Source organism: Sesamum indicum, linkage group LG10 (genome assembly GCF_026168435.1).
Source record: "Sesamum indicum cultivar Baizhima isolate 11 linkage group LG10, ASM2616843v1, whole genome shotgun sequence".
Lineage (NCBI taxonomy): Eukaryota > Viridiplantae > Streptophyta > Magnoliopsida > Lamiales > Pedaliaceae > Sesamum > Sesamum indicum.
In genome coordinates this window covers 20,939,042-20,964,361 of record NC_142666.1, presented here as the reverse complement: position 1 = coordinate 20,964,361, position 25,320 = coordinate 20,939,042, and the positions used below count along the sequence as shown (strand labels likewise).

The 25,320-nt window shown below is 34.6% G+C and overlaps 6 protein-coding genes and 2 non-coding genes across 11 annotated transcripts; 3 read left to right on the top strand and 5 right to left on the bottom strand.

Annotated features, from left to right (window-relative positions):
• Positions 1–1,493: 1,493 nt before the first annotated feature.
• Positions 1,494–3,114, bottom strand: LOC105171510 (heavy metal-associated isoprenylated plant protein 35). Of its 2 annotated transcripts, none has more exons than XM_088886174.1 (3): positions 2,797–3,114; positions 2,633–2,708; positions 1,494–2,480 (listed from the first exon to the last, which is right to left on the bottom strand). In XM_088886174.1, the coding sequence occupies exons 1-3, from the start codon at positions 2,845–2,847 to the stop codon at positions 1,669–1,671; spliced, it is 939 nt and encodes a 312-aa protein (XP_088742300.1). In that variant the 5' UTR covers positions 2,848–3,114; the 3' UTR covers positions 1,494–1,668. The 2 variants fall into 2 exon arrangements, with proteins under 2 accessions (XP_088742300.1, XP_011090956.1); XM_011092654.3 differs by having other exon boundaries at positions 1,494–2,501; positions 2,797–3,105.
• A 1,292-nt stretch (positions 3,115–4,406) lies between these two features.
• Positions 4,407–6,819, bottom strand: LOC105171509 (uveal autoantigen with coiled-coil/ankyrin). 2 transcript variants are annotated; one of them, XM_011092652.3, is made up of 7 exons: positions 6,501–6,819; positions 6,379–6,423; positions 6,239–6,292; positions 5,834–5,887; positions 4,956–5,009; positions 4,800–4,871; positions 4,407–4,706 (listed from the first exon to the last, which is right to left on the bottom strand). In XM_011092652.3, the coding sequence occupies exons 1-7, from the start codon at positions 6,552–6,554 to the stop codon at positions 4,590–4,592; spliced, it is 450 nt and encodes a 149-aa protein (XP_011090954.1). In that variant the 5' UTR covers positions 6,555–6,819; the 3' UTR covers positions 4,407–4,589. The 2 variants fall into 2 exon arrangements, with proteins under 2 accessions (XP_011090954.1, XP_011090955.1); XM_011092653.3 differs by having other exon boundaries at positions 4,407–4,700.
• A 2,202-nt stretch (positions 6,820–9,021) lies between these two features.
• VAMP724 (vesicle-associated membrane protein 724) lies at positions 9,022–12,318 on the top strand. 2 transcript variants are annotated; one of them, XR_002287925.2, is made up of 6 exons: positions 9,022–9,415; positions 10,156–10,297; positions 10,394–10,514; positions 11,227–11,289; positions 11,384–11,768; positions 11,860–12,318. XR_002287925.2 is itself a non-coding variant. In XM_011092651.3 (5 exons), the coding sequence occupies exons 1-5, from the start codon at positions 9,223–9,225 to the stop codon at positions 11,531–11,533; spliced, it is 669 nt and encodes a 222-aa protein (XP_011090953.1). In that variant the 5' UTR covers positions 9,022–9,222; the 3' UTR covers positions 11,534–12,318. The 2 variants fall into 2 exon arrangements, 1 of the variants encoding a protein (XP_011090953.1); XM_011092651.3 differs by having other exon boundaries at positions 11,384–12,318.
• Positions 12,120–12,315, top strand: LOC148786773 (U2 spliceosomal RNA). Its single transcript, XR_016062272.1, has one exon. It is a non-coding gene; the product is annotated as a U2 spliceosomal RNA (small nuclear RNA).
• Positions 12,319–13,788: 1,470 nt separating the features above from the next.
• LOC105171507 (flowering-promoting factor 1-like protein 3) lies at positions 13,789–14,735 on the bottom strand. Its single transcript, XM_011092650.3, has one exon. The coding sequence runs from the start codon at positions 14,544–14,546 to the stop codon at positions 14,238–14,240; it is 309 nt and encodes a 102-aa protein (XP_011090952.1). The 5' UTR covers positions 14,547–14,735; the 3' UTR covers positions 13,789–14,237.
• Positions 14,736–16,637: 1,902 nt separating this feature from the next.
• Positions 16,638–17,367, bottom strand: LOC105171506 (flowering-promoting factor 1-like protein 3). The gene has a single exon (XM_011092649.3). The coding sequence runs from the start codon at positions 17,235–17,237 to the stop codon at positions 16,929–16,931; it is 309 nt and encodes a 102-aa protein (XP_011090951.1). The 5' UTR covers positions 17,238–17,367; the 3' UTR covers positions 16,638–16,928.
• A 5,130-nt stretch (positions 17,368–22,497) lies between these two features.
• Positions 22,498–22,568, top strand: TRNAG-CCC (transfer RNA glycine (anticodon CCC)). Its single transcript has one exon. It is a non-coding gene; the product is annotated as a tRNA-Gly (tRNA).
• Positions 22,569–23,671: 1,103 nt separating this feature from the next.
• On the bottom strand, positions 23,672–24,496 carry LOC105171505 (RNA binding protein). The gene has a single exon (XM_011092648.3). It carries the CDS (start codon positions 24,438–24,440, stop codon positions 23,874–23,876), a length of 567 nt encoding a protein of 188 aa, XP_011090950.1. The 5' UTR covers positions 24,441–24,496; the 3' UTR covers positions 23,672–23,873.
• Positions 24,497–25,320: the final 824 nt, after the last annotated feature.

Sequence of the window (25,320 nt, the reverse complement as noted above, 5' to 3'; positions counted from 1 at the left end):
GACTCTTATGAGTTTTGTTGAGTTATTTATTTAAATATTATAAAAAAAAAGAAAAATTACAATAATACCACAAATGTGGGAGAATTGCAAAATTAAGGCGAGTTGTTAGTAGCGAATTTATTTTTTTATTTTTTTAAAATTTTGGTTGATGTCATTAGTGACACCAGGTCTTTAGTAGCACTAACGATTTGGCCACATAATTTTTTGTGCCCAAGTCGCGAGTGCTACAAACGACTTGGGCCTTTTTTTTAAAAATTTTTTTGTTAATTGTTAATTAAAAATATAAATATTAATTAATTAATTAATACTTATAATTTTGTATTCTATAATATAATAAAAATATATTATAATATTAAATTAATTTTTAACAACTAATAAAATTAAAAATTACATACAAATAAGAAAATGTATTTAAGTATTAATTTTATTATTTTGACATCTGTGATCCTGTCTTGAAACGTTATTTTAATAGGATGGAATTTGACTTTATTGTAATCGCACAGTATCCACAAGAATGGCGTCACAACAAGATTTACTATAGTTTCTCAAGTCCTCAATCACATCAGTGATCTCCCCTACTAAGCTGTTCAAGTGATAGATGGCCCCCAAAAGAAAAAGACCTCGACAATAACGATGTACTTGTGGGATTGACAGATATTATTAACACTTGTAACTAATTTTAATTTTTTAATATTTAGGGTAATTCAAACGAAATGCAATAAACACAATTCCATCACATCAAAATAATGTGCCAAGGCGAGATTGTAGACACCAAAATAATAAAGTCAATACTTGAATAGATTTTTTAAGGTAAATTACAACGACCTCTCCCGAAATTTGATATAATTACGAATGTCTGCTCGTTGTTTGAAAAATTACAAATACCCCCCTAAAATTAACAATCGTCTAACAAATACTACCTTACATTGGGCTATTACGAGGAAATATTAATCATAGGCAGTATTTGTTAGACGAATATTAAATTTGAAAGAGTATTTATATAATTTATGAAATAATAAAGAGATATGTATAATTATAATAAATTTAGAGTAGGAATAATAGGAAGGTGAGAGATGTTTGTGTGGAAGGAAGAGCATTAGTAGTTGAGGTCAAAAGATGAAAAGGGGTTTGGACATTTGTTGGGAAGCAGATGTAATGTTGTTAAGGTGTACCAAAAACAATTAAGATATTGTCTTAGATAAGAGTGGAGGGTAATGGTGTGAAAATAATATTCAATTATTCCAATTCCCCATCATCAAAATTCCTATATATGATTAATTAATATTCTTCGAACATCTCTAATTTCCTTCTTCAATCACTCAATAATACACAAACCACCATATCTTTCACAAACACATACATAAATTGTTCAATAATTACTGTTTGGGTAGTTTCTGTAATTATAAAATAAACAATAGATTAGGGGTGTGGGTGTGTTGGTATAATATGTATGTAGGTGAAAGATATAATAGTAATAATAATATATATATATATGTATGTAGCAAGCAAATTAGTATTAATAACACACCAAATTAAGGTGAGAATGAAAGATGATGAAGAGTTAAGACTACCTTAACACATTCAAACACACATTCTAAGACACTATTACCGCAAAATTTTCACCATTTTTCTCCCACACCAACCTTCCTTAACTTATCTACATCTTCTTCACATGATGTTGCATCCATTTGGGTTCTCATCGCTCAATATCTCGAACGAATCCAACGGTGCAGCTTGCGCCTCATACATTTCTGCTGCTGCATAGGAGGCGTAGCTGTACGCTGATGGAGGCATGTAATAACTTGGACCACCGTTGCCGGTGCGATGCGCCGCATTGTAGCTCACCACATATGCTGCTTGTGGCGCATAATTCGGAGGATAATGGTACACATTCTCTGATGTAGGGCTCGGATTAATCTGATCCACAACTTGGGTGAAACCCACCTTTGGAATCTCCACTCCTGTGCTTGCTGGTGCGCCATTAGGTGCTGGACCTGCATTGCTGTTTTTCCCTTTTCGCCCTTTCTTTTTTTTCTTCTTTTTCCCACCACCCTGTCCCTGTCCCTGTCCTCCTCCACCACTATTCTTCTCCCCACCGTTGGCGCTGCCATTAATCTCCGCCGCTGGAGATTTGTCCCCGCCGGGGAGATTTTCCGGCGGCTTGTTGTCCACAGAAACAGGGTCCACGAACTTAACAGTTGGTCCACCATTGGTTCTTGGAGAGCTGATCTTGACTTGAGGATTATTATTATTATTGCCCTGATCAGATGGATTCTCCTCCTCTTCCTCTTCGCTGTTTTCACTGCTCTTGGAGTCGTTTTCTTTCTCATTGCAGTTTCCTTTTCCGGGCTTCTTTTCCTTGCCGGCGGAGGGAGGCTTTTCCGGCCATAATTCTGCATGCTTTCCAGTTTTCACCAGTTTCTTGATCAGGGTTTGTGCATCAATATTGCCAGTAACAGTAACTTTTTGCTGCTGGGAATCTATGTTTGTCGTGTAAACACCTAAAAAGAGAAGATTAGAAACAAGAGAACAAGTATTAAAGATTACATTTTTACGTTTCCTTGGCATTTTCACAAAGTTAATCAAACATGCTGGGAATCTAAGTAGGGAAGTGAAGGTGGGGTTTCCGTACCTTCAATGCTTTGCAGAACTTTCTTCACTTTCCTTTTGCAGCCTTGACAGTGGATGGAAACTTTGAGAACCCATGTCTGAAAAGCAAAGATAACCACTTGAACAAAGCTAGAAAACAGCAGAAATTAGCAGAGTAGGACATGAACATGAAAGATCCATATATACCTGGTATTGAAGGGGAGGTTGAGAAGGTTCTTCTGCTTGTCCTGATGCCATGGGGGGGGGGGTAGGGTAGGGAATGCGGAGGAGTTTTGAGTATGATGAATGAAGGAGTTAGTGGTAGATAAGACTAGAGAGTAAAGATAGTTGCTCCTTACTAGTGAGTGCTCTCAACAAAGATGAAGGAAGAGAGCTATCTGATTGGTTGCAACCTGTACTCTAATTTGAAAATGACATGAGATGCCCCTCCCTCCTACCTCCTGCTATCACCAAGACCAAGTGCTCTTACTTTGAATTATTTATTACAAACAAATAATCTTCTTTTAGCTCTAACTATTTCTAAGAAACTGTTTAGAATGAAAGGATCAAATCAGGAGAGGTAGATCATTGTTCAATTTAATTAAATGGATCAAGAATTTCGAACAAGAACATTTAATACCTACCAACGAGGAAGCTTTTAGTTTTAGGTCTACGTCAAGTAGTGTGAAATGGTATAAGAAAATTCAAAACGCACCAATAACACTCTTTCTGCCTAAGTGTTGTCTTCTCAATCCAACGGGGAACCAAACTTTTGCTCAATTCAACAAATCCAGTACATCTAAATGGAGCCAAACCCAATTTTGCATGGCCCAATCTAGTTTAAGTATGTCAAATTAAATTTTATTCTCCTTCTATATGAAAATAATTCTGTAGAAAGTTACACTTAGGAAGATAGTAAATGCTGAGATATTATTGTTAGAGTAAAATCAATTAAGTTTTTATCCTAAATAAGTTGATAGGAGTGGGATTCAAATCTGGGCCCTCTGCCTTTTCCCGGATCTGAATCTAGTTAGGATTGATGACACAGTGGATTCTAATCTGGGTAAACATTCTTAGTAACTGGATTAGGAAAGAGTTTATACAACGTCCAGCCTAGGAATCTCACCAATCAAATATGTGCCTTTTTTTCCAATTAACAGATCATTCAACATAGAGAAATAATCATGGGTTTTTGAAAGCTCACACGAACCAGAATCATTAATATAAATGACTACTACAAGTTTTGGCAGGGACAAGACAGGACAGAGCTCCTCTACTCCACTCAACTTCCTTAAATTCATGAGAGAGACTTTCCTATCATTGTCCCGTCCAAAATTTATTATTATTGCCTTCGTAATGTGTGAAGGCGTCTAGAGCTAATAAATGACTTGATTTGTTTACAGTCCACTATGTACATTGAATTTTGAATGCCATAATTTAGGATATTGCCAAACAGAAGGCTATCCTCCAGGCCTTGACAACAGGGAAATTTTAATTAGAAAGAAATGCCATGAAATGGACTTGAAGAAAGATAAACCTTTCAGTGTGACATCAGAAAATGACCATGTTTTATGGAGAAAAAAAAATACTTTATACAAATAGAGAAACTTTGTTGGAAGAGGAGCTAAAATTGCAAACCATGGCTCATAAAGAATACCCCAATTAATATGGTCAGATCTATGTTGAAGCCCATTACCTGGAATTAGGTATCAGCTTGATTGTAATATTTTGTCCAATTACTAGCTTAGTTTGAGGCTTTGAGCACATGTTTCTCAAGTGATATGAAATGGAAAATGGAAACCGCTAACGAAATATGCTGAGAGTCAAATAATTAAATTGAAATTAACAATCGGCATCACTATTAGTGAAGTGATGCTGGACAAATGTCACATAACGAAAATAAAGGTAAGACGTTTGATCTACAACCCAGACAAAGTGGCAACTCTTCCAGGCACAATAATACCACAAATGAGGTAGCAAAAGAGAATAGTTTAGCCAGCCTATTCATTGGTGTCTTTACCATCATCTTCTTTCGGTAAATCTTGAGCTACCTCCTTGTTGTTTTCCACGTCTTTTGCACCTTCAGCCCCTATTGTTTCTCCCAATTCATCCTGCAGCTACAACAGTTTCCAAAGAATGAAATTGACAACTTCAATAAATACGTTAAAAAGCTCAACCGAAGAAGCTACATATAAGCAACAGATACTGACCCCTAAATTTCTTAGGCTGGCTGTGACATCTTCCTGCTGCTGTTGGAGAGTGGTCCTCAGTTCTCGAAATTCCTTCATTTATCAACCAAATTAACCGCATGATTGTGGCATATCATCACAGTTTAAACTAGAATAAAGTATAGGAAAACCACTCACTGTCCGGAGTTGCTCCACTTCAGTATTGAGTGATTTCTTCAGCTCAGAGAGCTCCTACATAAAAAAGAAAATAGAAACTGAATGGCATGGCAAATTTGATGCAAGTCAGAATCAAAGGAGAGTTAATGATAATTAATTGCTGGGGTCAAACAAATAGTTAGAAGCCCCGCGGGAGAAAATACATCTAGTATAATAATAGTCCAAGATTTGAAAAACATAACTCGATTCCAAGTTCTAACACCTTAAAAACACTTGGACGCTGGAATTCCACACCCTTGACCCAATGCTTAAAAGTCCCACACAACTAGGTTTGGTGTTGCTGCCCCTGTGAATTTGTACCTACATAAGCTAGCAACAAATAGGATCACATGATTTCATCATCATGTGTTAATCCAATCATTCACAACTTACATGGGTGCAAATTCACATTGGCGGCACTAAATTTCCCCAACTGATACAACACCTCCATAAATAGAACTGATTGGCTAGAACCATGTTCATGTCCTTACTTTTGAGAGTCACATTTGATGGCCCCCAAAATGCTTCTTAGTTGACGAATGCCAATCAACAAACATACTTTTTTTTATTTTGCCAGATCGGATGAGATTAGAAAAGCTCAATATGCAGTAGTACTCAACATGAATATTATCACTAGTCCACGTAGCAGATTGCTGCTAGGAACTGTTTCTACCACTTTATGCTTCAAGCGACACAATTAACTGATGGTAAGTCTACCACGCATACAGCAAAACAGCATAGATACTCAACATACTAAAGGAGCAGAACAGCAACAAAGGGATAGTTTATCAACACATCCACAAGGACATCATAGTGCTCATTAAAATGATAACACTTTAAAATTAAAAGCTAATACTTACATCACGGTAAACCTTGACTTGAGTGTCCAGCTTCATCCTCCAGTTTTGCAGGTCCTATTAAATTAGAAGAAAAGATGAAACGATTTAAGAATTTGTAAAACTAAACAAAAGAAAAACGTTAAGCAAGAGCAAATCCTAGCCTTACAAACCCTTTGAGGATTTTAAATCTGCTTACAGATTTCCTGTTAAAATACATGTGCGGAAAATCATTTCTGTAAATTGTGATTTTCAGGAAATAACAACGATTTCCTGAAGCTAACCAATGATTTTCTTCAGTACCATCTTCTAAAACTGAAAGAATAACTAAAAATCTAACCAAATTAATACCTAAACCAACTTCTGTAGTGAATAAATAGAAAGCTGAAAATTAAATAAACAAACAAAAGTAGCGTATAAAAGATCAACCTGCTTCAGATTCTGAATTCTACTGAGAAGCTCCTGCCGCGATTCAGCCAATTCCTGCATATCCATATCCGTACATAATCTTCAAACTCAACCAATGCTCAAAATCGATAGAAACGGACAATCAAACTAACAAGACGTACCGCAAACTTAGGGTTAATCGGCGTCACATTCTCATTCTCCTTTTTCTTCAAAACAAACAAAAAAAAAATCATAAATTAAAAGAAGAAAAGCTAGAAGACGAAAGATCATCACTGCTTCCTACCTCAGACAGAGGAGCTGGAGGAGGAACCGAAGAAGTGGACTCGGAATTTTCCATCGGCAAAAAAACCAAAAGCAGTATCGTTAATCGAAGAAAAATTGAATGGGTTTGGATCTGAGCTTTTTTGGTTTTAGCAAGGGTTTTGACAGTATGAGAAAAAGCAAGGTGGGAATAATTCAATTATTAAACAGTAGTCGCCGTACTGCTACGGTGGTTCAAATTGAAACTCAATTTCTCCGTGAACGAGATATGTTTGGGCGGGCGAATTTCGGGCTGAAACTCTGTTTTCTCTTTTCTTTTTTCCCTTTTTCCTCACACCCCCACTCCCCCCCCCCCAAAAAAAAAATCCACAAAAATGTATATTATAATTTATCTCGTTCTGTTAGTTCATGTGCGTTATATAGATTATGGCGTATCCCTTTGGCTTGTCGAGGGAGAAACCACCAGTTGAGCACTGTTCTACTGTACGATCTTATTTTATTAATAAAACTTATATTTACCCAAAAAAAAATGTATATTATAATAAAAATTTATCTATATTATTATAAACAAAAAAAAAAAATTTCCTACCAATTTTTTAATATCTATATTTACTCTTTATTTTAGTTGTTTTTTTAATTAAATCTGATTAAATTAATAATTTTAATATTTTTTAATAATTTTACAATCATATTTTTTTCATCTTAACTGCTCCATATTTTTAATATTTTTATTATAATTTGTTCTTTTCTTAAATTTCTTTTTTCTTATCATCTCACACTAAAGTTTATTTTATATGGTTGTGAAAATCGTGTGCGACGATGCCAGTACAATTAAATGAGAGTTTTTATGGAAGTAACAACATTTAGTAGTACAGACTTATGAAAAAAAAAATAACAATTTACCCCTTATACTTTTAAAAAGGAGCAATTTACCTCCTTATTGAGAAGGAAGTAAATTGTTAAAATTTAGAAAAAACAGAGAGATATTATTATTTTTTTCATAGAAAAATAATTTATTTATTTTTATAATATTACAGGGAATTACTTGCATTTTTCCGTGTCAAAATCAATATATTGGCTTGTAATTTTTGCCACAAGTGTTTTTATTTTTCTCCCAACAACCCTATCACACCTTTCCATGAAAGCCAGCTTGAAGTTTTATGTTGTGGATGTGGATCCTAAAATAACCATTTTATTACGCTTTATTAAAACCAAAATTGAACCATGACAGAGAGGCTCGATCAAGAAAGGAAGATATATATATATATATAGGGGTGTAAATGAGTTGAGTTTGAGTCGAGCTTAGAAAAATTTTAATTTTGAGCTTGAGCTCGAACTTTTTCTTATTAATTTTTATCTATAATTAAAATAAAATAATTATTTTAGATTATTTATTATGTTAGATTGACAAGCATTAAAGTATTTTTAACAGCACAATATTCCTAATTTTCTTAAAGTATTAAATAATTTAAAAAATTAATAATTAATATAAAATATAAAACATATAGTAATAATAATGAACTTATTAACTTGTCAATTAATCTTATTTTTATATAGAGATTAAATATATAAATAAAAATACCATATTTCATCATTACCTAAATTTAAAATATGTGATATTACTTAATAATTATAATATATGATTAATTTTAAATATAAAGTATTGAATATGGAGTTAAATATATTAGAGCTTATAAGCACACCAAACTTAAATTACAACCATTTTTAAATTGTTCAAACACCGAAATTTTCATTTTCTAAAATTTAAAATTTTCAACCACAAAATGGTTATTTATTTGTATAATTTTTTTTATTTCACATTATAATTTTTTATAATATTTTTTTATATACTTATGAGAATCGGGTGTGGCGCAACGATTAGTTTGTATGAAAGAATCGTAGCGAGGACTTGAGGCATGTTAGGCGTATTATAAAATGGGATGTGTGTGTGTGTGTGTTTGACAACCTGCGGTGAACAAAAATGATAATCTTGGAAGACCACTTCCACTAACACGACGCCGTCACGCGTTCGTGTTGGTTTCTTCGATCCTTTCCCCATATCTCAATCTAATTCAAGAATCTGAATAATCAACACTATGTAACCTTCGTTGAAAAGCAACACAATTTTCTCCATTTTGTATTCAAATATCAAATTGCTTTGCAAATATTCCACAAGTTAGATTTGGACTATGTCCCAACTCCCCCAACTCTTTTCTTTTTTATTTAATAAATTTATATAAAATACTTTATTAACTATTTTGAATTCAGTCAAATTTATGCACGTACCAAGATATATCTAAACAGATTTTAAATAATGTGGTAAAATTGTTGAATAGAAAAATTAAATCGTTGATCGAGTTGCTAATTTTTTAATTAAACGTGTCTTAGTCGGGAAAAAAACTTAGATATGTATGTTTTTTTCAATTATATTTAATTAATCATTCACATCTAATAATAAAACAAATATAAAAGTTAAAGTTAAGAAAATGTAAAAACTTTGACTAATTTAAGAAGAAAATAGAGAATATAAAAATTAATCAGGGAAGATGGAAGGAAAAGAGGTAATCAAAGAAGAGCAGCTGCCGTTGCCCTGCCACCCTTCTTATTACATCCTCGAATCAAATCAGGAGCAGCCCACCAAGAAACGCACTACAATTTTGACAACAAAGTTCTACTTCAAGTCACTCCGGTGATAGCTTTTGTTGCTCAATTTCCTTTCGGAATCCGAGTGAGTGGATTCAGCCATGGGCGGCCAAGAATCGTTCATATACAGCTTCGTAGCGCGCGGCACGATGGTGTTGGCGGAGTACACCGAGTTCACCGGCAACTTTCCGGCGATTGCTGCTCAGTGTTTGCAGAGGTTGCCGTCTTCCAACAACAAGTTCACGTACAAGTGTGATCACCACATTTTTAACTTCCTAGTTGAAGATGGTTATGGTAATTTCTCTTCTTTTTTAGTTATTGACGATTCTTTCCGTTAGGTTGGAGATTGATTTTGAAATGGGTTTTCTTGGATCTGAGGCAGAAAGTTTAAAAGCTTCAGTCTTTACTGATTCCTTTAGCTAGAAGTTATGGTTCAAGCAATTTAGTGAATTTTTCGCTTCTGGAAATTTTCTTGGAATTGTTTTTTCTCTTTTGAGCTGCTGGAGATTTGCGTTCTTGGATCTGTAGTAATTTGGATTTGCATACGTGAATTGATCAATGATTGAAAAATATATATCTCTGCTAGCTCCTGCGATAATCTAGATTAACTTATAGATGTACAAAAGCTGTAAATCAAACCAAAGCTAATTCAAGATATTAAAAATGGACTTGAATGCATCTTTTACTTTGTAACTTTGTTAGAATGGCTCTAGTGTAACTTTGTACTGGTTAAACCTTGCATACCTGGGTCTTTGGACCAGTTACTTTTGATTGTTTCATGTTGGAAAACTATGTATTGTTTTTAAACTTCACGGTTCTACAAGGACCACTTTTAGATAGCCACGAAAGTTGGATATGTTGGGAACTAAATGGTGGAAAACACAGTTGAAACGATTGTCTTTTGTTCGTCTCTTTCGTTGTGTCCTTGACTCCGGCCTGGTGTCTAGTTTTCATGTCATTTTCAAGACCTGAGAGACGTAAGTTGAGAACTTTGTGCTTCTACCCACCTGACATCATGCTTACTAATCATGCAGCATACTGCGTCGTTGCCAAAGAATCCGTCGGCAAACAGATCTCAATTGCACTTTTGGAACGTATAAAAGCTGATTTCAAGAAAAGATATGGAGGTGGTAAAGCAGATACAGCAGTTGCGAAAAGTCTGAACAAAGAATTTGGGTAATGTTCTCTCAGAAGTGGAAGACGAGTTGTTGATACTTTTTTGTACATTTGAGTTGTCGAGATTGACGAAATTCAGAAATCTCTGAAATGCAGGCCTCTAATGAAAGAACACATGCAATACATTATTGATCATGCCGATGAGATTGAGAAACTATTGAAAGTTAAGGCCCAAGTTTCAGAAGTCAAAAGTATTATGCTGGAGAATATAGACAAGGTATGTGAAATGAACTAAACTGGAGAAATATTGCTCTGTTCGTACATCTCTGCTGCTTTTTGGTTGCTTTCCGCTAGTATTTTGCCTTGATCTAAACCTTCGTTATTTTTAAACTTATAGCTCTATTCCTCTCTATATTTATGCAAATTACAAAAACCAGATGATCTCTTGATTGTCCCACAAAATCTTTTGTTACTCGTACAGTTTCTACTTCCCCCTTTTCCAGTTCAACTCATTCACAGTTCAATCTTAGCTTGACAAATATGTAACTGTAAAGCTATAGATACACGAGGCATATGGCCTTTATTCGTGATTCTCATATTAACGATAAATACCACCTGAAAATCAACTTAATGGATGTGGTAAGAAAGGTGCCAAGGTAATTACCGCAGGTCCAGACGAGTGATTTAGGTTTAAGTGTAATCTTGAGGTGTCTATCAAAGGATCCTTACCCTCGTACCTGCTATCATGATCCCTTCGTTAGTACCTAGAACCCACCTCCAATGTAGACTAAAGCTTAACAAAATAAGGCAAGGAAAAAATAGCTGAAATACTCAGTAGGATGAGGCAGCTTCAGATTGATTACTTAGTTTATACCCTTCCCACTCTCGAGTAGCTTCATTAGTTTCTAGCTTCATCTTTTTTATTTCTCATTAGTAGTTCCGTTTTCTCTTTTGGTTTTCGACTACTTGACCCTCTATGCATCTTCCAGACTATGGAAAGAGGTGAAATCCTAACCAGCCTAAACGACAAGGCAGAGGACCTGCGCAATTCGGTAGGCTGATTCATCCAACTTTTGCAATTTGCACTTACTCTTGGGTTTTCATGTACACAAGCTTACTACTGATCGCTTTTCCTTGTCTATGCAGGCTCAAGAATTCAAGAAACAAGGGCAGCAAATCCGACGAAAAATGTGGTACCAAAACATGAAAATAAAGTTAGTTGTGCTCGGAATCATCCTCCTCCTTGTCCTCATAATCTGGCTCTCTGTTTGCCGCGGTTTTAACTGCACCAACTAGAAGTATCTTCTGTTTACGACACGTGAGGGAGTTTTCTGCAAATAGTTTAGAGCTTGATTCGAGAGATTATCAACAGCCCCCTTTCTCCTCATCTCATGTTCTCTTGACGACGGGGGAACTGTGGAAGAAGAAGACATTACGTGCACCGCTGCCGATATAATTGCTGTAACTGTTTGTTCTACATCTTATGTATAATACACATTCTTTCTTAGTTTTACAGAATAAATAATAGAAGGTATTCTTGATGCAACATTCGTCTATTTCCTAATACTTGAGAGTTGTTTGCTTCATGTGGTTTCATTGGCTGATCTCACAATATGATACAGAAACGAGCACTTTCACATTGACCAGCATCGATGAAAGCTCGTCCCATGCAGTCGTCTCGTTCAATAATATGAGTGATACAATGTCGAAGAACGATGGAAGAATCATCATTATCCAGCTACAGATGTTGTGCCAAGATCTGCAGAGGCAAAAGCATCTGGTGGAGATAACATCACCGAGCTTTATCCCACATGGACAAAGAAAAGCAAAAGGGGGTAATCCTACAGACTATAAAATGGGCCGGGCAAACCCGTTTTGAAGCATACCTTTCTCGGCCTTTTGGCTAAGATCAAGTGTAGTATCTGTTCTTATCAGTTTAATATCTGATACGTGGGCCATCGGCCCACATGATATTAAATTAATTTTTTTAGGGGGAAGGCCCAATAAGGTAGCTTGCTGCCTGGGTCTTCGCGCGTCGCCCATGCGTTGCACTACTGCTCGGGCCCGGCGCACCCCACCAATTCAAGTACAATCTTGCCTCAGCCATCGGCTTAATTGTGAATTTGGCAACGGAAAGATATCGGTTGACGCTTTCTTTTATAGGGTGGCGCCGTACTAGCTTGTTGGACATGAAAGTCGTGGTTTGCCTAACTTGTAAAAGTTGTTTTATGGGAGTGGGCGCTGGCAGAGCAGTGTGTCTTTTTATTAAGAAATCAAAGAAGAATCTGTGAGAGATGGAAACGGAACCAAAGAAAGTTCAAAGTTGTAGAAATGTTATTTTTATAGATTTTGGGTTCAAGCACACCAACAACTCTTTTGAGGCATCTTTGTCAAAAAGGGAGTTTTAAAGCAAGAATCTTCACAAACAAGTCATTTAATTATGAAAAAATTATTGTGTAATAAAAATATCATGTTAAATATATACAAATTATACGTATTGTGTTCTAAATGATCGCCTAATTTAAAAGTTTGGAGTCTAATAGCTAATTTGATTTGGGAATGAAAGTATGCCCGACATCCTTTACTAGTTCATAGAAAGGAACAATGAGCTGATGTATTTAGTGGATATTGGATTCGTTGAGATTAGTGGGGCTCGAACCCATAACTTCCATCTTGACAAGGCAATGCTCTATGATATTCATATGTGCTCACAAGTCACAATGTGTATATTGTTGCAGCAAATACACGTTGCAGAAAATTCTTGAGCAGGGCCAACTTTAACAACATATTAGTATTCTAAGCTTTTGATATATGATCAGAAGGAAAAATATGATTTACTTGTTATATGATTTAGTACTATCAGCTATAGGGTGTCAGCCTTTAGGTCATGTAATATTGCGAAACACAGACATAATCACAGTCACGTTAACATAATATAACTGTATATACCTAATTAATAATTATGGCATGGATCATAGGTTGGAGTGCTAGTGATTAAGTAATGTCTATTACAACATAGACGAAACAATTGAAGGGAATAGAAATGGAGATCCATAAGAAACAATGCACTTTCTACTATTTCCTATTGTTTCCTCCTCTTTCCCATGTTCTTGGTGTGAATTAATTAGCTCGACGTACTTGTTCATTCACTGCAACATAGTTTTCAGACCTTTAGGTGCATAGTTTGTCTAACAAATACAGTATTACACCAAGAAATCCCTAATCGCTTGAGTTATTAATTATCACGCATTTGATACAAATACTTAATATTCTATTCTCGTTTCAAAAGTTACAATTCATCTTCGTCACTGAAACCATGTCATGTAACAAAATTCTGAACCTTCGCAACAACGAAAGTGTTTGTTCAACCATGACTTAAGATGTCTCAAATGCCTAATTAACACAACAAAGTAATTGATGTTGTTATTACACAAGTAGTAGATAAACACAAGCTTTATTCCGCATTTTATTCATTCTTGCTATCCAAATATTACATATTTATCGAGCAAGAAGACAGCAATTTAGGCTGTGTGGAATAAAGAAATACAACATTCACAAACCAATCCAAACCATTTATATAGATATGTAACTCACTTTGACAATATTGATTGCAAAATCACAAGGATTAATACAGCATCGAAACAAACAACACTCTGTTAATTTGCATATAAAACTAGACAACCTTCAATATTACACAACCTACCTAGACTCGAACCCCATCCCTCATCATTTTCACAACATTACAACACAGCAGTACCTCGTACCATGAGATACATACGTTACACATATCAAACATTGCACCAAAAATAAAAAGAGCACTAAACTAGTCGTGTTAAACACTTCAAATCTTGCCCCCATTAGGTAAGTCCAAAAGGGCTTTTAATTACTCAGACACCATTCGAAATCAACAAACACTCAGAATCAAGACAACCTAATTATGGATCACCACAAACTGATGATGAGATCAGTTAACCAATTATGAGTACTACTGCTACTACTACTACATATCCCTGACTTCAAACTCGTTGCGATTCTTGACAACGATGTCGTACATGTGCATGGACTTGAACTTGTTGAAATCCTTAGGGAGGGAAATGAGATGAACTGTGGACCTCTTGTGGAACTGAAGGAGTTCAGGATCATCATAGTACCTCTCCCAACCGAGAGACGACAACTTCCTCTCGAGAACAGAATATGATGTGATAACCTCATTTGTTGGTACATGGACTAGCACTTTCTTGCCATGGCAGTCTCCGGCATTCTCCACCAGCCGGACAACGCCGTTTTTGAACACCCAAACACCAGACATAGCTGTTTTTCAAGTAATTAATATTTGATGATCAAGGTAATGATGAGAGGATATAGAAGTGGTGGATATAGAGACATATATATATAGAGGATATATGCTATATGGAATTCAATTAAACCCCTACTCACCCACCCCTTTAGAAAAAAAGAAATAGAGGTTGAGAAAGTTGTAAATGGTGGATATAATTAAGCAAGCAAACAAGCTATATATGGCATTATATTGTTCTTGTCTTTAATATTAAGAACTAGGTTCCTTCTTTTTATATGAAAAAAGGGTGGGGTTGCTTTTTATCAGATTGCAAGCATCACTATTTTATTTGGGTTTTGCACATATATAATAGTGAATACAGCCTACACCAAATTTAATATACTTTATTTTTGTCTTAATGGGTTCTCAAGAACCTTCTTTTTAATTAATTTCATCTTCTCATATACTAATACTCATCGTCAACTTTTTTTACGATTCTATTCCGACTAACTAACTATTCATATATATATATAATTTCTTTAGCCAAAACTGCATTTTTACCAAAGAACAATACCTAAACAGAGAATCCCATCTCTTTTTTGTATACACACACTTTTATTACACATAGTATGTGTGTGGTTGGACATAGGGGGTACTGATCAGAGTACCATATTGTGATATATATATATATATATATATTTGAGTGATATAGATGAAAAACAAGAAAATAATTTAATATTAATAATTGGAAAAAGTTGGGTTCATGCAAATGGAAAGGTTGATGCATGGCATGAGTGTGACAAAAGCTGCAAGCAGTCAAAATCAAACTCATGAGGGACAAATGGAGAACTCTCTTGCCCCATACTCTCTCTCTCTCTCTCTTTCTCACTGTGTCGAATGTGGATAGGATAAGAAAGAATACACCACACAATAAAATTACAAACTAATCCTAATTACTGTTTCATATATACATACATATATATATATTCTCATTCAAAGGAAAGGGAAATATGAGAGTAGCCCATTCAAGAAAGGAGTGGGCTTTTTCAAAGGGCTATTTCTGATTTCTGAAAGAATTAGTAAGCCCCTTATCTTCACAAGTCCATGCCCTCAGTTTTGGACATTTATGAGGATATATATCGATCTACCATGCACTCTCAGGATATCCAACTGGAATTAGGATCAGCTACCTGTTATTACATTACACATGTATCTTTTCCACTCACCCTCCCATGCCTTCTGCCTTCAAATATTACAACTAGTATCATATTCACTTTAGTTTCATACTACGTAATAATTCGTATGGACAAACAGACTCAACAATTTGATTACTACTCTATAATGTGAAGCTAATGTATTAGCAATAGCAATGCGACAGTAGTGGTCTTGATCAGTAGTTGGAGGGTCATATCTAGCAGCAGCAGGTAGAGTACTGTAAGACTTTAAAAGAAGGAACAGTTGATAAAGGTTGTCCAGGTCAAGACAATATTGCCCAAGAATGTCTCCCCCTAAATTAGTTGAGACATATATATGTGCTTCTAATTAATAAGGACAATGTTTCTATTTTGGGTGGCAAGAAAAGATAATTCACTTGATAACCTAATTGTTGTTGCAATCTGAGAAATCTAGGCTGAAATAAAAGACCAGATATTTACACATGTATGCTTGTCCAAAAGTATTGACAAATGATATATATATATATATGTATATATCGATTTGATGTCAATCTGCACACTTGGCATCAACCCATACTGTTGTATTATTACTGATCAAGTCAGAGGTTTTCTTCAATTCCCATTCCTCCTATAGCGACCTTAGCTCCTCCATGAGCCTTTTCTTTCCAGTTCTGTCTGAGGCGTCTCTCTTGTCATAATTATTATTCAATTGGTTGAGCCAAGAAGTTATGGTAATGGATGACATGTCCTCCCCCCCTTCAACTTCATGCAATCTCCATAATATCTCCACCGACAACTTTTATTGGAGGTGGGTCCTATAAATTAAACTTAGCCCTGAAATCAATTTAAAATAATTTTGAGATTAAAAAAAAAAAAAAAACTTAGTACGTTTTATATAATGTTGTGTAGCATATGGCTAAAAGGGTGGTGCTATTTTCTTGCAAAGACATTTTGAGCACACACAATTCAAACATAGACTTCCATTGCATTCTTACACACTTTACAATACCTCGAGAGCATTAAGGAAGCAAGAGCCCTTTGTACTTTCAAACTATATATATATTTATGTACCATGATTATCCACATATTAATCAACAAACACTCTCTCAAACTATGAATAACCTAAATTCCACAGACCCCTTCAAAACACAATTAACTGATCAACTTCAAAGAAAAACAAAAGCACACCGAGGAAATCCTAGAAAAGCAGAGAACACATATATATATACACGATCATCGATCACATGTCTCTAACTTCAAATTCGTTGCGATTCTTGACAACGATGTCGTACATGTGAATGGACTTGAACTTGGAGAAGTCCCTGGGAAGGGAAATGAGGTGAATTGTTGACCTCTTGTGGAACTGCAGAAGGTCAGGATCATCATAGTACCTCTCCCACCCAAGAGACAACAGTTTCCTTTCAAGAACTTCGTATGATGTAATGGCTTCGTTGGTCGGCAAGTGGACTAGCAGTTTCCGGCGGGGACAGTCGCCGGGGTTCTCCACCAGCCGGACGACGCCGTTCTTGAACACCCACACACCTGACATTATATATATATATATGTGTGTGTGTGTTTCTGTCAAAAGAGAGATGAAAGATTTTACAATGAACTGATCAAAGCATGGTGCGCATGAGTTTATATAGGAGGAGCTACTATGTAGATGGTAATAATATTATGATGTAATAGTAGCAGTACTCCAAGGTTGCAATAAGGTTCCCAACTGGTATGGGCTAGGCTTGTAAGAAGCCAAGCCCGCCAAAGATACCTCGCGGGTCCCATATGCTTAGAATCGATCTTCGGTCAAATTCAAATAATGCATACCATGCATCTATTAATGTGAACAGATCATGGAACTAATAATATTCTTACATACTAGAAACAATACTTAATCAGTGTCCGACACGTGGACAACTTTGCAATAACGAGTCTTAGTCCAGCCTAAGTATTGTGGGCTGGACAAACCTTTGGACGATTGCGACTCTAACTGCGCCTTTAGAGGTTGGTCACGTGGGCGTATAAACTTATTTCCCAAGAACAAACAGTAGGTAGCTAGGTCGTGGGTTGTGATCGGATTGCGAAGAATCCAACTTCTTTATCCGATTCTCTGTAAAACCCCACCCCATAATGGAGGAATCTTTTGTAAAATACTTGAAATCCTCATCATCAGGACTTCTCCAGAAAAGAAGGCCGAGCGGAAAACGACTCGAATTTGCTGCACCCAAAGTGGTACCTTAATTAACAACACGATTTTTAATTTTGTCAAGAAAAGATGAAGGAGTTTGTTATTTTGAGGTTGTCATCACAAAATCTCACATGAAAACAATTTATCAGAGTATTGCTGTCGACATATATGGAGATTCATTAGTTGGAGGAAATCAAGGTATGCTATCACAAGTGCGTCTCTCTCATGAGTAATTCATTAATCATAAACCTAGTTATATATATCATGCATGCAAAAACATGTACGTAAACCTAGTATTGCGATACACATGTTATGTAATTAATTATTTTTTTTTAATTGTACACTAATCACGCACGGTAAGTACTAAGTACATTATACTTACCGTATATATAATTGTTTCAAATTTTACCAAATACGATCTAGATTAAAATTTTTAATATATACGGTGATGTCAAAAAGTAGAAGGAAGAAATGGGACATGTCCTTTCAGCATGCAAGTGTGTGAATGGGGAGGGGGGGATTCATCAAGTCTCTCAAGAAGTTGAGGGGGAATGGGTGATCGGTGATGGGTCTTTTGGACCAGAAACAAAGAGAGATTCTTGATTCTGACTATGATATGTGTCGATCCACCATATTCGCTTTATTCCTAATTCTTTCTGCATAAACCCTAACAAACACACACTCAAAATCAATTACTGCATTTCGATCATGACTACGTGGTGTTTGGTGTGCCAAGAAAATCAGCTGGTAATAACTGTTGGGAATGACCAAGTAATGGCCTTTTTCTTATCCCACATGGATTGCATTCTCTGATTCGTTTGATACACAAAAATCGAGCTCTCCTTGCTGCTTCTATATATTATGTTTTTTCTCTTCCTCTTTTTATGTTTGTTGATCCAAATGCACATGTTAGAAAGTAATAATTGTGTCAATAAATAATTTACGCTATTTACAAAAGTATCAAAATTTCACTTTCAAATCAGTGATTTATCCACGTCACAACATTTATTTTCTAACAATAACAAAGTCCAAAAATGACGATGATGATGGTAGCTAGCTAGCTGGGATTGGGCAGATTCTTGACTCAAATTTTTTGGTAAAAGTGTAGGGCTTTATGGCATACAAAAATTTGGCAATCCCAGCAGTTGTCTCTTGTGATCGTGAACCCGAACTATCCCGACCAACCCCAAACACTGCCCTTGTCAATACAAAAGATTTTGGTCTGGACCCCTCGTTTTTATCAATTTATCCCAATCCCATAATTATTTCTCAATGGACCACTACGTACCATCTCTACATGCATGCATATCACTTTCCTCCATCACCCTACTTGTAAATGTATATAGTCCTATCTTGTGGGATATTGGCGGTTGGATGTTCCATCACCACACGTTTTTAATATATGCGCATCCGTATATATAAAATTTGTAATTAATTATATATTTTTGATCGATGTATGATAATATATAGCTAGTAAGTAATTCAAAATTTTTATTTACATTGTAATGTGATTCAAATTAATGAACATTGTGTTTATTTAAGTTTGCGCGTTTTCCTTTTGCTTAATTCTATTATTAATCATAATATTTTTTTTTAAAAAAAATAATAATTATATTGCAGTTTATCATGAAATGAAATGGATTTATAAAGTAATTAAAAGAAAAAATTCTTACTATAAAAATATAATTGAATTGATTAATATTTTATTTTGTACATCTAAAACATAATTACACTATGCTTCTAGATCTGAGAATTAGTGTAATTATACGTAGATTCCATGTAGCTTGAAAAATTACGTCAAGTACAACTCTTGACATTTATTTTCGTTCAACAAATTAATAGAGCCTATATTAGTTAAAATTAACAAAATTTATTGATATCTATAAAAAATATTAAATAAAAATTCATATTTACCTCAATTGACTTATTACTAACTTATTATAAGTGAAAAATATATTTGTCTTACCAAACTGTCTTTGAACATCTTCACACAATAATAAATGTGATAAGGTAAATTTCCCCTCTTATAAGATAATTTGTTTAGAAAAAATTTATTTAGTCTATAATAAATTGTCAACATTCCCTTTAAATTAAAAATTAAAAAAAATTATATTTTTTTGGTACCATTATATAGAACACTTTGCAATATTAATACAATATTTTTTTTTAAATGATCAAGTTTGATATTATATAAATAAGACCATTTGCATAGTACATAAAGTCGTTAGTTTTCAATGGAATAGTACATATGACATCAGTTAATTGTATTTTTTTTGTACTATACTATATATGGAGCTCTTTGTAAAGACAGTCCCATATTTTTTAGTTGATACAGAATTGATATAATATATATATATAGGGGTTGTTTGCATAATAAATATTTTCGTTATGTTTTAAATGGTAGAGTCATGTGCACTGCACGTGGGTATCAAACTAATTGTTTTAATAGGCAAAAATATCAATATAAGCCACACGCACGTGTTGGAGTTACGACTAGGTTAAGGGCTGAAACAAAGTTATTGTTGAAAAAATAAATATCAGATTCAATCGCAGATCGATTTTTTATATAATATTAACCCTAATTCTGATTAAAAATCACCTGTATCTACACAGAATTATATATTAATTCGTCCATTATTCATTTATATTTGGTGATCCAAGTGAGGTGTGAAATCCTAATAAAGTCCTTGAAATGGGAGCTAGAATTACCATATTACCCCTATTAATTTGATGAATATGTATGTATAAGGGGTCATATATCATTGGGGTCGCTCCAAAATAAAGTCGCTTAATATTGTATGCATACGAAACGAATATTAAGAATCTTTTCCTATCGAAAATTAAACGTATATTGAATTGGCATCACAAAATATATTACTGTATACTGTCTTGTCGCCACGTGGGAGATTCTTGATCCTCTACATGCCACGTCAGCTTTGCTATGCTTCTTGATGCTTCTTACTTTCTTCCTATAACCACTTGTTTTATTTCTTCAAAAAAAAAAAAATAAAGGAAAAAGATGAAAAAACATGTTTTAACCAAATCCTATCACTTTATCCGACATTCTTTCCCTCATGTTAGATCAAAGTTGGAAACTTTGAAAGGAGATTTTGGACTAATCAAGAAAAACTTTTGAAACCCATGTGATCAAGATGAACCCTTCTTGAGAAAGCCAAGATCACATTAGCTTCATATTTGATTCATTCAAAGTTATTATAAGTCCCATTTTACTTGCGAGAAACTCTTTGATATATCTTAATCGAGTTATATCGAAAACAATGGTCTTCTCTTATGATGCATGAAAGCATATACTGAGTATGAAAAAGGAGAAAAAAAAATATTTACGGAAATTAATAAAAAGTGAATAAGACAGATTGTTTGTACGTGTCATTCATCACATGCAGATTCTCAGTATGAAAAAATAGTAATTGTTACGTCCCAAATTGTTGTTTCATAGACAGAAAATAAAATATATATATATATATAGAAAACATATTTGAGGAGGTGCATTAGGTGGAATAAGAGAAAAGCGTGGATGGTGATTGAAAAATGATATGATTAACAGAGCAAATTGCGTCATACAATACGTGTAGATGCTGAATATGACAACATAATTGGTCGTTACTCAGAGAATATCTTTTCAGAAACTAAAGATGATTTTGTTGCCAAACTAAAACATAAAAATAACTACTACCACTCTTACCTACTTTTCACCTTGTCAACATTCTTTACAAGTTTAGGTTTTTTCACATTACTTAAGATAAAAGAAATTCAGGATTATATTCACTTTTTCTCATGTATTTGTTGTATTTCAGCATTTTAACAAGGTTGAGACAAGTCCATAATAGAAAAGATGCTTACAGCCTCCATCTAATTAGTGGATTCTTGTATTAGAGTACACGACTCCTATTACCTATAAAGATAATTCACTCAAGTACATTATGTACATATGAATAGTTTGAAACACGACTTTTATTCTAATATATAAATTTAACAAAAATACACATGTTTTTCACCTTGGAAGAAAGAAAAACATCAGTTGCAAAAATTTATGGTAAGTAGGGTAAAATGATTGTTGATGAAGAAAGAAAGGAAAATATGAAACAAATTGTTTTGTGAATGGAATGGAATCGCATGAAGCAAAGAGAGATTAAAAATGATGAATATTGAAATGAGAAAGAGAGTCTGAGTGAAGGATTTATTCCCCCAAAAACCTAATTGGAAAGGGAAAAAGAGAGGAGTTTTCAAACAAGGTTATGTATAAGGGGAATATATGTATGAATGAAAGGGGGATTTAATTAGTTTTTGCATTGATTAGTAGTTAATAAAAATGATGAATTTGGGAATAAAGGTGGGTGTCAAGTTTGGAATTAAGGATTTATTCTCATTCCCAAAAAATACAAATGGGAGGAATTTTCTTGAAATCATCATCTTAATTCCTAATTATCATTTCTCTCTAATTCTAACTTTATTCCTTCTCTTTATGTCCAGTTTAGCATCCTTGTTCTTTTTCTTTTACCAATTTTATTTTCTTGGGGTTTCTGCAATAATCAGTGTTATCCATAGCAACACAACTTGGTCAAGTGAGAACCAAACTCTTCTGCTCAGCCAGACGTCCAACGAAGCGCATCTGGTGTAGTGGTATCATAGTACCCTCCCACGGTACTGACCGGGGTTCGATTCCCCGGATGCGCAGTTTCTAGTTTTTCTCTCTTGTACGACTACTTTTATCAAATCCTATTATCACAGGCATTTGGGCGTTTCAGTTTTGATATTTTCCACAACCCGTCATTGATGCTTCCATAGTTGGGAAAAAACCAGACGGATTCAAGTTTTGACGTTTCAATCTTGTATACAACAAACTTACTTTGGATCATCAGTAAATGCCATTGAAGAACGGAATGGAGCAGTTAAAAAATGAAATGAAGCATTAAACAACTGAATCTGCATTCAGCAATTATTATCTTCTCGTTCTCGGTGAGTAGAAACAACATAACACTTAACCCCACAATCTTGTAATACAGAATGGAAAGGTGGAGCAATTCGAAATCCTAAATGGATACAAACACTTGCCAAGTTGTACACAGCTGTGCTTGATGGTAACAGCCTCTGGAGCAGTGGCTCTAAGAATAAAATGCAGGTCAGAGAAACTAACAAATGGTGGACTCCAGAAATTTAAATACCATATGACTTAACAAGAATTGCTCCAGTCAATTTGGACAATTAAGACTACTTACTACAACCAGAATTGATTTGATGATCAACAGAGTGTACTTAGAGCGACTTTGTAAAACTATGACCACTTCCAGGTGCATAGCCAGAGTTGAACTGCCAGCATAGCTCTTGAGACGCAGACACAGTCAATAAAGGAGGAATCCCTTAACATCTTAAGGTATCGTGCAAAGGATTTTTTAAGATAGAAGAACTCCTGTGTCTGCTCGGTTAGCCTTCTATTAATAGATATAATCAACCAGCAGAACTTGTAAGCACGACTTATCGTCACAGAAAATGACAATGAAGCACTATAATAAACATAAGAAGCTAGTCGTCGAGGTTCTAGCAAATTAGGTTTAAAAAGCATGAAATTTGAGCATTAATCACAGAGGACAGAGTACAACCAGATTACAACTCTTGACCTTAAAGTTACATATATTAAGGATTTGAAACACTTCTAATACTTTATTTAAACAGACGAAGAAGCCAATTATAAATCAAAACAGTAATTGATTAGAAATAAAGCAGATCATCAAGCCAGCAAACAAATGACTAAATCAAGATTATAAAACAATAACCGGAAATTCAAGAAATTCAAACTCCCCAACAAAACTGAGCTGAATTATCCTTCCATTTGATTAGTTTCTAGAATTTATCTCAAATTATAAAGTAATAACAACATTTTCCAACAAAATTCAGATTACACAACCGTAGCTCAAAATTCCGGACCACTGAGGATTTTTCACATAATATAACCGTCAACACCAAACATGGCTCAGAATCAACCTAAAGATCATCCTCCATTCTCAAATATTCCCCAATATCCGCATGCCGATGCACCACAATCCCATTAGGATCCATCTTACGGCAATCCACCGTACTCTTCGCTGCATCCCCAAATCCCAACGGCACATCCGACATCGAGAAAACCACCACCCCATCATTCACCTGAATGTTCTCCGTAATCCTCCCCACCCCACCTTTCAACACACTGTTCCCATACAAAAAACTCATTTCCGAAGTGGGCTTGAGCCAAACTTTATGCTTCGCATTCGCAGCCAAAAGATTCAAGCTCTGGATGGTCAAGTGAAATTTCCCAGCTTTCGTGAATTTACCGATTTGGGTTCCGAGCGAAACTAACTTCTCGCGCTTGATGTTGGTCGCCCTTTTGATTAAGGATTCGGAGACGTAGTATACCCTGTTCTTCTGGAGGCGAAAGCAGTAGCGTCCGGGATTCGACTCCGGCCCTTCGTGCGACTGAGACTCCAGGACGATGTTCTTGAGGTTGTTTCCAACGAATTTGTGGAGCTTGTTGAAGACGAGAGTCGTCTCTTTCTCGTCGAGAGGTCTCATGGCTCTCTCTAGGGTTTTTCGTTTTGGGGGTATTCGACCTAGGGTTTTTGACTGCAGATCCTCTTAAATTTTGAGGATTGGATCCAAATTTTGGGCCACATGCACCACATAAATGGGCTTGGACTTTTATTTTCCCAAGTAAAATATATTTAATTCCATATAATAAAATCAATTAAAATATAATCTAAACAAAATAAAATAGAAGTAATTTTCAAATTTATTAATTTGATACTACACATTAAAAAAAAAAATAATATCCTATGCATATCCAGAAAGACCTCACAAAATAAGTTTTGATTTATTATTTTTAATATTATCATCTTAAAAGTGTATCTTCCTTAATATTTTATTTGAAACATATAATTGTTACTTTATATTCTTTATTTAAGTAAATTATATTTTAACTTAGATTTTAGAGTAAATTATAACGAGCTCCTCTAAAATTTAACATAATTACAAGTTCCCCCTTATTGTTTAAAAAATTATAAATAGCCCATTGATGTTCGATGAAATAATGTAGAATTATTAAATTTGCCCTTGCGGTAATTATAAATTATAAAAATTATCCACTTATTCCAAAAGGATATTTTTTAAAAAATAAATAAAATTATAATTCATACTCCATAAGGGTATTTTAGTTAGTTCAAACTAACGAATTGAATTAATTATTAGATGATTATTAAAATCAAAGAATATTAATAACTTTAACAAACACCAAGAAATATTTATAATTATGATAAATTTTAGGAGAGCTCCTTGCGATTTACCTCAAATTTTAACATTTTACTTAATAAATATAAGGTTGAGTATATGTCGGCTTTTAAATAAATAAAACATTAATTTTAGATGAAAAGATGGTAGAGGGCACGTATTTACCAAT